The 12,736-nt window shown below is 33.9% G+C and overlaps 1 protein-coding gene across 4 annotated transcripts in view; it reads right to left on the bottom strand.

The window, feature by feature from the left end:
- Positions 1 to 626: 626 nt before the first annotated feature.
- Positions 627 to 12,736, bottom strand: part of them4 (thioesterase superfamily member 4) — a 34,596-nt gene continuing 22,486 nt past the window's right edge. For all 4 annotated transcript variants that reach the window (NM_001080634.2, XM_073925331.1, XM_073925332.1 and 1 more), the window contains one exon: positions 627 to 1,175. In NM_001080634.2, the coding sequence (NP_001074103.2) occupies positions 1,135 to 1,175 (41 nt within the window). In that variant the 3' untranslated portion in view covers positions 627 to 1,134. The remainder of the gene's footprint in view (positions 1,176 to 12,736) is intronic.

The following is a 12,736-nucleotide window of genomic DNA, read 5'->3' as shown; positions in this document are numbered from 1 at the left end:
TTGAGATTTTCCAGTAGTATGTCAGCAATCTCAGTCCAGTAGTTAAGACTACTCAGTGCTCTCAGTTCTCCATTTTAGCCTCAAAAAAAGTGAATTTAAATCCCAATAACCCAGAGGCAAAAGTCTCAACAGTGATGCCTAATCCCTAAAAACTCTCGAACCATTGAAATAACATAAATAACAGTGCAGAGACTAGCAGCCATTACGTTAATCATAGTAACAACTCTGTAATAATTCTAACATTATTAGTTATGAAAAACATTATAGTGGGTCACTCCAGTAAACGCCCTAAAAATACAAGCTCCATTTTTTCTTTTTTGAGCTATTATCAGTGCCAAGCTCACAGGATAAACAAGAGCATCTTTAGACGTATTTGACATGTTCAGATTTCAAGATACATTCAGGTGAGTTTCCCTGACTGAATTGAGAATGGAAATAGTGACCTCTTCTGGACAAAGCTATAGTGTAAACAAATTTTGAAAATTAATTTGTGCCTCATGTTCCCGATCATGGCCAGAGGCAGTCCATGTCCACTTGATAATGTGTTATTTGTAAAAAACATGGCAGTTTTATTAATAGTTTAGGAATTTTTAAAGTGACAAAAGGACAATTCAAAACAACCAGGATTTGTTTAATGGCTTTAATGGCATACATTAAGGCAAACATAAATATACCATTATTGCTTATAATTATTACTACTACAATTATTATTTTATATCATTAAATATTTACATGTACAACTTTCTATTGAAAACAGAGCATGAAATTTTCTTTCACTTATTACTCAAAGCATTGGTAAAAATATAATCAATACTTATAGTACTAAGCACTTTAAATTTGAAGTAGTTAAAAGCAAAACTATTTAAAACCAATAAATACCAAATCAATAAATATACCAGGGTAATAAGTCTATTTAACTTTTAAAATATAAAAATAAAAAATGAATCAGTCATGTGTAAAATCACTGCGTACATGCACACTTGAATACCACATTATGAGATCTTAAGCTCTGCAGAACACCAGCTTGATCAGTTGCTCACTCCATGTCAGGAACACACTCACTCATATATGCACAGATATGCACATATACTGTATTTAGGACTCAGTAGTGGAATCCTGGATGATCCAGCTTTGTTATCCAAATAAACTGCCCAATTTGATTGAAACAAATAGAACTGCAAGGCAAAAGAGTTGAAAAAATTTAAGTGAGAAATAAAATCTGTTTTAAAGACTGTACCTAAGTATGCAGGGCTCAACAATAAATGTCTACTAGTGGGCCATGCCTAATGGCACAGAGTCATGTGAAATACATTTCAAACAGCTGACAGTGGATCAGCCAGTTCGGTGTCATCTCAAAAATGTACTAGCACTTTGATGTAACTCTCAGACAGCATCTAATTGTTCTCTTTTGTATCTTGTCAGGTACAGTTGTGTGAAAAAGTTTTTGCCCCTAACTTATGGAGCTAATAATTAGTCAAAAGAATCTGAATTTGAATTGTATTCATTTGAATTATTTATGATTGTAATTTAATAAACTATATATTTTTATGCTGTTAAAACTGTTTTGAATTAGAATTTCTTATTTTGAATATGAATTTCATAACTTGAATACTGAACAACTGAAATGTAAGACAGATGATTTTTAAGGCTGGATTTTTTAGAAATTTTTTTAAATTTCAAGATGAAAAAATTCAGAACATCAAATTCAATATTCTAACATTTAAAACCAGAAATTCAGATTGGGAAATTCAGATTTAGCAGAAAGTAGGTCAGGGGTCATCAACAGAGAAGAGTAGACAATAACAGAAAAGTCAAACTGACCATTTTGGCCAACCACAGAACTGCGTAAGTTTGCTAGCATATGTGAGGCTCAGATCACAAATCTTCTGCAAACTGACTATCGGGGGTCAGATATTTTCAGTAGTTTGTGTAATAAATATACATGCTTATAATGTTTTCAGTGTTTTGAGGGATAAATAGCTGATTCTGACCTATACTATATACTCTTACAACTTACCAGTCACATTTAAAAACTTTTCTCAAACTGCCCCAGCATTTTACAACTGTGGTAAATCAGTGGTTCCCAACCTGGGGTCCGCGCCCCCCTAAGGGGGGCGCCAGAGTTCACAAGGGGGGCGCGGGAGAGGATAAGTGTTGAGGTAGAAAAAGGCATAAAACGCTCCACTATTATATAGGGCTTTGCAATTAATCAAAAATCCGATTTCGATTTCGGCTTCAAACGATTATAAAAAAGCATTAATCGAGATAAATGATTATTGCATCATATACCGCCACTTTCCAGTTGTACACGTGTTGTTGCTCTTAAAAGCGCGAAAGAGCGCGTGCTTATGTGTGTGCGTAGCACGCACACGCAGTCAGAAGCATATGCGGCCGGTCAGCATTCGCTCTCATTCACACACTGAGACGTATGGCGAGCGGAATGGGTCAATAACTTATGGCGAGCGGAATGGGTCAATAACTTGACGCTGCAACGTTCACTCGTCTCACTGAACGTGACGTCTGCGTCTGCCGAACGTGACGTCTTCGTCTGCCGAACGTGACGTCTGCGTGTGCCGAACGTGTCGTCTGCGTCTGCCCCATTACTGTTCCGCTGCTTTAACGTGACGTCTGCGTCACGTCTGCGTCTGCTTCAAGGGTTTGCAGCAGATTGCTCTCATTTCTGCTTTATTATACCTATTCATTCTTTATCAGTGTTTTCACTTATCCACAGTTATGTTTCATTTGCAATTAAGTGCTTTTTACCTTTCTTATTTATAGTTTTTTTTATTTCAAATGGTAAATATTTATACAAATGATTTAAACATTTTGGTATGCCATATATGGTTATTCCTATATTGCTTCTTTTATTGTGGATACAGCTGATTGGTGTGTGTCTACAGTTTGCAGCAGTGTGTGTGCACACCTGATGGCTGTGTTTGACCTATAGTTCATGTGTGTGCTCATATAAAAGCCTTTGCTTTGAAATTGCAAGGAAATTCCATTATGAAAAATGTCTGTGTCAAAAGTATGGAACAAAATCAATGCCTAAAGTCTTGAATTAAAAAGCTTGTTGAATATCACAAACTGAAAAAAATAATACACCGTATTAACAAGTTCTTGCATTTTAATGACTTGAATTCCAGGGTTTGTATTTTTAGGTCCTGAAATTTAACATATCTTTTTATTTAAGCTGTGAATATTTTAACGAAAAATATTTCAAACACGTTTTCATACTTAAAAATTATTCAAAAGGTCATTTTCAGTTCATTTTATTTCAGTTCTAATATTCGCTTCCATAAATTCAGTGGATCAAATTCAACTGATAAATTTCAACATTACATCCGGGAACTGCAGGAGAAGCAATAGATTGCAGAGTGAAGATCGCCAGCTGCTCTAGCTTTCACCAGCAGGTGGAGATGGAATAATGTAAGATTTTTAACCCAGTAAACAGGCGAGAAAAAGGCTAATAAAGGCAAAAAAGTAGCATTCAATTTTAATATCAATACCTTGGACATTATAAATAATAAAAAGTATGAGTAAAATGAGTAAATGAGGTTTTAGTCATCTATATTTGCCCTTATGTAATGGAAGCCAGCTTTGTGATCGCATAAAGCTCACTCCTCGGATCCAGGGACAGACGTTGTTCTGCAATCTTATCGGAGCTTGTCTCCCATGCTGGCTCGTTACCTGCTCGGACCGGTGCGGTTACTTGCACATAAACCGTCTTTTGATGAATATGATGTTACACATTGTCTATCTTTATTGACTCTTTCTTCCATAGACGCTAAGTGTTATATTGACAGCTAAAGAATATAAACGTAAGAGAATCAGGAGAGGAAATATTATAATAATAATACAAAATAGATAAACATTGACAGGGCTAAGAACAATTACGAACAAAGATTTTCAAAACCAGAGAGATTTTATGAGAATGTCACAAAACAGTTTACTTGGAAATGTTAAACAGAGTTCAGGTATGATTTAAGGTTGGTTATGGATGGGGCGTCTAATTTAAAATAATTTAACATGCGAATGCATTAAAGGAGCGTCTTCAGTTATTCACAGAGAACCGTCTAATATGGCATAACTATAAGGAGTAATGTTTGCGCTGTTTAAACGCAGCTATGTCAGGATTGGGATAGGTTATACATTTTCATCATTTAAATTATTATTATGATTGTTAATATTATTATTGTATGACATTTAATTGGGCTATTGCGCTTAAATAAGTCATCTGTGATTTTAAATTAATATTTCTATTTATCCTTTTTATCACTCTGCCTGTCTTTCTCCTATTTTTTCTAATTTTTGGCGTTCTGCCATGGTTAAACGTTTGCAAAATGTCTTAGTTTGTCCAGATTATTGTTTTATTGTTATGTAGCCTATAGGCGAGAAAAAGGTAATAACGCAAAAGTGGCAATGTCGCAGCCAATGATAAGTAATAAAATGAGTCGCCTGTGGTTTGATAATAGGCAGTTATAACTGACTTTAATTTGTTTTCAGTATTAAATGAGAAAACCGTTATTTATAACTTTGCAGCGACCGTTTGTATTTTATGATTAGCAATGTTGATCTTTTTTGCAGTTATTAAACATATAAACTTATTTAAACTCGTTTAAATTTAATATAGTTGTCACTTGAGCTAGTTTCATAAGATTATGTTTAGAATGCGTGGTTTGACATGCGTGGTTGAGGTTCCTGCAAAGCAGCTCAATGTTCATCCTCATGGGGTTACTGAGCTTTAATCGCCATCTACTGGAGAGAATGTATTTGCTCATTTATTCTATTAACTCTTTTCTGCAAGTCTGTTTTATGATTTCACAAAGTCAAACCATTATGTTTTTATTTTATATTTTGAGATGATCATATTTAAATAAACAATTGCTAGGGTAGCTAATAGTTTCTTTTTTCTTGTTTTTAAAAAAAAATCAGTAGCTTATAAAATCATAATTTTTGCTTGACAAAGTTATTAGTTTAGGATACTGGATGCATTTTTGCTGTGTTGGAAACTCATAAGCTCACACTAATCAATTATATTATCAGAAATGACAGATATAAGAAATCCATTAATATTCATCACTCTTTTTACAATTATACAAGCAATTTCTCGCCGACGTCAGCTCCACTTTCGGAAATGGTAAACAGCGAGGTGTTATTCATATAAAGCCCAAGCATGACATATGTCATGATTAATATAATAATCGAAACACTCTTGTAGGCTATTCTTATGCTTGGCCAAATGTCATGACTTTCACTTTACATTATTATGCACAAGCCCAGATATCATCTGAAACTTTGGAAGAATTCCTATCATATACTGGCAGCCATCCAGCATCTCTTAATCAGTTTGATATGCGGCGCTGGCTCTGACCGGCCACCGGAGCTCACGGCCACTCGTTCGACTTTGTCATGAGCAAGCCGCACCGCACATGCATAAAAACGTCAATCATTTCATTCATTCATCAATTCATTCATTTTCCTTCTGCTTCGTCTCTATTTTAGAGGAAAAGCGATAATCTGGACAAACTAAAGACATTTTGCAAACGTTTAACCGTGGCAGAACCCCAAAAACTAGAAATAAAAGAAGAGAAAGACGACAAAGTGATAGCTAAAAAGGATAAATAGAAATATTAATTTAGAATCACGGATGACTTATTTAAGCGCAATAGCCCAAATACATGTCATAAAATAATAACAATCATAATTTAAATAATGAAATTATAACCTATCCCAATCCTGACATAGCTGCGTTTAAATAATAACTGAAGACGCTCCTTTAATGCATTCGCATGTTAAATTATTTTAAATTAAACGCCCCATCCATAACCAACCTTAAATCATACCTGAACTCTGTTTAACATTTCCAAGTAAAATGTTTTGTGACATTCTCATAAAATCTCTCTGGTTTTGAAAATCTTTGTTCGTAATTGTTCTTAGCCCTGTCAATGTTTATCTATTTTGTATTATTATTATAATATTTCCTCTCCTGTTTCTCTTACGTTTATATTCTTTAGCTGTCAATATAACACTTAGCGTCTATGGAAGAAAGAGTCAATAAAGATAGACAATGTGTAACATCATATTCATCAAAAGACGGTTTATGTGCAAGTAACCGCACCGGTCCGAGCAGGTAACGAGCCAGCATGGGAGACAAGCTCCGATAAGATTGCAGAACAACGTCTGTCCCTGGATCCGAGGAGTGAGCTTTACGCGATCACCAGCTGGCTTCCGTTACATAAGGGCAAATATAGATGACTAAAACCTCATTTACTCATTTTACTCATACTTTTTATTATTTATAATGTCCAAGGTATTGATATTAAAATTGAATACTACTTTTTTGCCTTTATTAGCCTTTTTCTCGCCTGTTTACTGGGTTAAAAATCTTACATTATTCCATCTCCACCTGCTGGTGAAAGCTAGAGCAGCTGGGGATCTTCAATCTGCAATCTATTGCTTCTCCTGCAGTTCCCGGATGTAATGTTGAATTTTATCAGTTGAATTTGATCCACTGAATTTATGGAAGCGAATATTAGAACTGAAATAAAATGAACTGAAAATGACCTTTTGAATATTATACATCGTATTTTTGAAGGGTATTGAATATTTTTTAAGTGAAATCTGAAAATTGAATATGAATTATTGAATTTTTAAGTATGAAAACGTGTTTGAAATATTTTTCGTTGAAATATTCACAGCTTAAATAAACAGATATGTTAAATTTCAGGACATAAAAATACAAACCCTGGAATTCAAGTCATTAAAATGCAAGAACTTGTTAATACGGTGTATTATTTTTTTCAGTTTGTGATATTCAACAAGCTTTTTAATTCAAGACTTTAGGCATTGATTTTGTTCCATACAAAAGCATCCAAGTGTGTTTAGTGATTTGCAAATGACTGTGTGTAATGTTTTGCTAACAGTATGAAGCTATGTGCCTACAGTTGTGCAGATCTAGCCTTGTGTTTTGCTCCATGATTGTACGGTTTTGCTAACTGTAGGAAAAGTTTAATTTTAGTGTGTTAGCAATCATGAAAAACTGTAACTGGGTATTAGGTATAAACTAGGCTATTATATTTATCTACAATACATTTGTTAACAGTAGTATAGCTGTAAATATTAGTCTTCAATAAATATGTTTAACAGGAGTTATAAATAAATAATCTTCAATAAATATGGACGGCAATGTTGCAGTATGGAAGAGGAAGCACGGAAGGGAGGAAGATTGGTAAACAGGAGACAGGGCATGGGATTTTTTTTATATATTGAAATGTACACATCACCAGAAAGCTGAATAAAACACTTTACATTTGTTGTATGGTTTTTATTAGGATAGGGCAATATTTAGCTTTCAGTCTATCACTGTTTGGTGAATACAGTATGTTCATGTACTTTATAGCAATACCTCTGAAACAAATCAAACCCAGATTATATCAGTATTAGTCAGGTAGAAATTATACGAGTGTTTAAGATTGAGATCAGCAGTGTGTAAATGAAGCAAACAGATTCATCTTGAATGAGGCGTGTGTGTTCTGTACGGTGTTAAAATTGTGTTTTGTTATAGTGTTGTAAAGTTTTGGATGAAGTGTTTCATTTTGCAAAAGGTCTGATGTGTTCTGCTGTTTGTGTGTGTGTGTGTGGAAATTGTGTGTAGTGTTTTGACAAAATGAGCCTTCATTTCAAAATTGTGCTCGAGCAATCAAAAAAAAAAAAAAACTGTAAATGAACATTGACTCACTTACAGTTTTTTTACACACAATTACTTGTACTTCAGACACAATGACTACAACATGTGACTGATGTACTAACCCCCTGAACCAATGCAGCTAAACTACAAGCACAATTCCTGCTTTACACTCAAACTGCAGGTTTAAAACACACTTTTTTTTCAAAACACAACACACAATTCTCTGCATTTGGCACAAATTTCATGCAGAAAATCTCTTGTTTTTACAAGGAACACACTGTCATTCACAATTGTAAAGTCAGTTGTCCTACTTTGTATACTAACTCATGACATGAGTAAACACCTGTCACACAGAATTGCAATTTAGAAATCAGAGCTCATCTGGTTCATAACTGGTTCACTGTCCACCCATGTTTTTAGTTGTTTATCTCCTTCCATATTCTCCATTCCTTAAAGATTTTTTTTCTGCTTGGGGATGCTTATTTATTTATAAGATGCAAAGTACATTTTTTTGACACTATTATGTCGCATGATTTTTCAGTGTATTGTCAAAGTTGTGCTGTTAAATATTTTTCTATGATATTTTTACAGGATTGATTGATTGAATCCTGGCAAATTATTATTCAAAATATAAATACTATCAATGTAACATTATTGCTGAATAAAAATATTAATTATCTTTCAAAAAAGAAAGGAAACAAATGAAAAATAAATTATGTTATGTTTTTTTTATTTGTCAAAGAATCATAATATTGTTTTAAATGTAAAATAAAGAAGAAAGATGCTTTAAAAACAACACAATAATGGTTAATGTAATTTTCTATTTTTCTAATATTTTACAGCAAAAGTATCAGATCTAACAGTTGATAGTGGTCGATGAGTTGGTCATCACTGATATGCTGTAGGCTACATTAAACATGTAAAAAATTAAAACACAATAAGACTCAAATGTAAAAAAAATTAAAAAAGGATTTTACAAAACTAAACAACATGAATATATTAATAAACAACCTAAACTTTACCTCCGGAGACATTTGTTATTTTTGTTATACATTTTTTATACGTTTTAATGCTATCTTGAAAACAAATATCATTATATATTAACATATTTATATATAATTTGCACATAATTATTGTATATTGTATAAGTTAGCCGGCAAAAAGCAGACAGACGCACTAAAAACTGCTCAAATATATATATTTAAAAAAAAAGGTAGACGCAGACGTCATGTAACAAGTCAGACGTTGATGTCACGTCCATTGAGAGGAATGTATGAAGGGCAAGAAATTGTGCACTGCCTCACACACTGCACTGAGCCGTGTGAGCAGCGTGTTATGATACGTGTTAGCAAAAAAATAAATAAATAACTTCACTGCTACACGTGAATCACGCGTAACGTCTGGCTTGACACTTTACTGCCACACGTGATTTACGTGATGTCTACGTGACGTCAACGTGACGTCTACGTCACGTCTGCGTCTTAAATTGCATGGATTTAATAGCAAAAAAAAATATTTTTTAAGACGTCAGTGAGACATTCAGTGAGACGTTCAGTGAGACGAGTGCACGTTGCAGCGTCAAGTTATTGACCCATTCCGTACGCCATAATAACTTGACGCTGCAACGTTCACTCGTCTCACTGAACGTGACGTCTGCGTCTGCCGAACGTGACGTCTTCGTCTGCCGAACGTGACGTCTGCGTGTGCCGAACGTGTCGTCTGCGTCTGCCCCATTACTGTTCCGCTGCTTTAACGTGACGTCTGCGTCACGTCTGCGTCTGCTTCAAGGGTTTGCAGCAGATTGCTCTCATTTCTGCTTTATTATACCTATTCATTCTTTATCAGTGTTTTCACTTATCCACAGTTATGTTTCATTTGCAATTAAGTGCTTTTTACCTTTCTTATTTATAGTTTTTTTTATTTCAAATGGTAAATATTTATACAAATGATTTAAACATTTTGGTATGCCATATATGGTTATTCCTATATTGCTTCTTTTATTGTGGATACAGCTGATTGGTGTGTGTCTACAGTTTGCAGCAGTGTGTGTGCACACCTGATGGCTGTGTTTGACCTATAGTTCATGTGTGTGCTCATATAAAAGCCTTTGCTTTGAAATTGCAAGGAAATTCCATTATGAAAAATGTCTGTGTCAAAAGTATGGAACAAAATCAATGCCTAAAGTCTTGAATTAAAAAGCTTGTTGAATATCACAAACTGAAAAAAATAATACACCGTATTAACAAGTTCTTGCATTTTAATGACTTGAATTCCAGGGTTTGTATTTTTAGGTCCTGAAATTTAACATATCTTTTTATTTAAGCTGTGAATATTTTAACGAAAAATATTTCAAACACGTTTTCATACTTAAAAATTATTCAAAAGGTCATTTTCAGTTCATTTTATTTCAGTTCTAATATTCGCTTCCATAAATTCAGTGGATCAAATTCAACTGATAAATTTCAACATTACATCCGGGAACTGCAGGAGAAGCAATAGATTGCAGAGTGAAGATCGCCAGCTGCTCTAGCTTTCACCAGCAGGTGGAGATGGAATAATGTAAGATTTTTAACCCAGTAAACAGGCGAGAAAAAGGCTAATAAAGGCAAAAAAGTAGCATTCAATTTTAATATCAATACCTTGGACATTATAAATAATAAAAAGTATGAGTAAAATGAGTAAATGAGGTTTTAGTCATCTATATTTGCCCTTATGTAATGGAAGCCAGCTTTGTGATCGCATAAAGCTCACTCCTCGGATCCAGGGACAGACGTTGTTCTGCAATCTTATCGGAGCTTGTCTCCCATGCTGGCTCGTTACCTGCTCGGACCGGTGCGGTTACTTGCACATAAACCGTCTTTTGATGAATATGATGTTACACATTGTCTATCTTTATTGACTCTTTCTTCCATAGACGCTAAGTGTTATATTGACAGCTAAAGAATATAAACGTAAGAGAATCAGGAGAGGAAATATTATAATAATAATACAAAATAGATAAACATTGACAGGGCTAAGAACAATTACGAACAAAGATTTTCAAAACCAGAGAGATTTTATGAGAATGTCACAAAACAGTTTACTTGGAAATGTTAAACAGAGTTCAGGTATGATTTAAGGTTGGTTATGGATGGGGCGTCTAATTTAAAATAATTTAACATGCGAATGCATTAAAGGAGCGTCTTCAGTTATTCACAGAGAACCGTCTAATATGGCATAACTATAAGGAGTAATGTTTGCGCTGTTTAAACGCAGCTATGTCAGGATTGGGATAGGTTATACATTTTCATCATTTAAATTATTATTATGATTGTTAATATTATTATTGTATGACATTTAATTGGGCTATTGCGCTTAAATAAGTCATCTGTGATTTTAAATTAATATTTCTATTTATCCTTTTTATCACTCTGCCTGTCTTTCTCCTATTTTTTCTAATTTTTGGCGTTCTGCCATGGTTAAACGTTTGCAAAATGTCTTAGTTTGTCCAGATTATTGTTTTATTGTTATGTAGCCTATAGGCGAGAAAAAGGTAATAACGCAAAAGTGGCAATGTCGCAGCCAATGATAAGTAATAAAATGAGTCGCCTGTGGTTTGATAATAGGCAGTTATAACTGACTTTAATTTGTTTTCAGTATTAAATGAGAAAACCGTTATTTATAACTTTGCAGCGACCGTTTGTATTTTATGATTAGCAATGTTGATCTTTTTTGCAGTTATTAAACATATAAACTTATTTAAACTCGTTTAAATTTAATATAGTTGTCACTTGAGCTAGTTTCATAAGATTATGTTTAGAATGCGTGGTTTGACATGCGTGGTTGAGGTTCCTGCAAAGCAGCTCAATGTTCATCCTCATGGGGTTACTGAGCTTTAATCGCCATCTACTGGAGAGAATGTATTTGCTCATTTATTCTATTAACTCTTTTCTGCAAGTCTGTTTTATGATTTCACAAAGTCAAACCATTATGTTTTTATTTTATATTTTGAGATGATCATATTTAAATAAACAATTGCTAGGGTAGCTAATAGTTTCTTTTTTCTTGTTTTTAAAAAAAAATCAGTAGCTTATAAAATCATAATTTTTGCTTGACAAAGTTATTAGTTTAGGATACTGGATGCATTTTTGCTGTGTTGGAAACTCATAAGCTCACACTAATCAATTATATTATCAGAAATGACAGATATAAGAAATCCATTAATATTCATCACTCTTTTTACAATTATACAAGCAATTTCTCGCCGACGTCAGCTCCACTTTCGGAAATGGTAAACAGCGAGGTGTTATTCATATAAAGCCCAAGCATGACATATGTCATGATTAATATAATAATCGAAACACTCTTGTAGGCTATTCTTATGCTTGGCCAAATGTCATGACTTTCACTTTACATTATTATGCACAAGCCCAGATATCATCTGAAACTTTGGAAGAATTCCTATCATATACTGGCAGCCATCCAGCATCTCTTAATCAGTTTGATATGCGGCGCTGGCTCTGACCGGCCACCGGAGCTCACGGCCACTCGTTCGACTTTGTCATGAGCAAGCCGCACCGCACATGCATAAAAACGTCAATCATTTCATTCATTCATCAATTCATTCATTTTCCTTCTGCTTCGTCTCTATTTTAGAGGAAAAGCGATAATCTGGACAAACTAAAGACATTTTGCAAACGTTTAACCGTGGCAGAACCCCAAAAACTAGAAATAAAAGAAGAGAAAGACGACAAAGTGATAGCTAAAAAGGATAAATAGAAATATTAATTTAGAATCACGGATGACTTATTTAAGCGCAATAGCCCAAATACATGTCATAAAATAATAACAATCATAATTTAAATAATGAAATTATAACCTATCCCAATCCTGACATAGCTGCGTTTAAATAATAACTGAAGACGCTCCTTTAATGCATTCGCATGTTAAATTATTTTAAATTAAACGCCCCATCCATAACCAACCTTAAATCATACCTGAACTCTGTTTAACATTTCCAAGTAAAATGTTTTGTGACATTCTCATAAAATCTCTCTGGTTTTGAAAATC

The sequence above is a fragment of the Danio rerio genome, chromosome 16, assembly GCF_049306965.1.
Source record: "Danio rerio strain Tuebingen ecotype United States chromosome 16, GRCz12tu, whole genome shotgun sequence".
Taxonomy (NCBI): domain Eukaryota; kingdom Metazoa; phylum Chordata; class Actinopteri; order Cypriniformes; family Danionidae; genus Danio; species Danio rerio.
The sequence above is the reverse complement of the archived record's forward strand: the minus strand, read 5'-3'. Positions and strand labels throughout refer to the sequence as shown.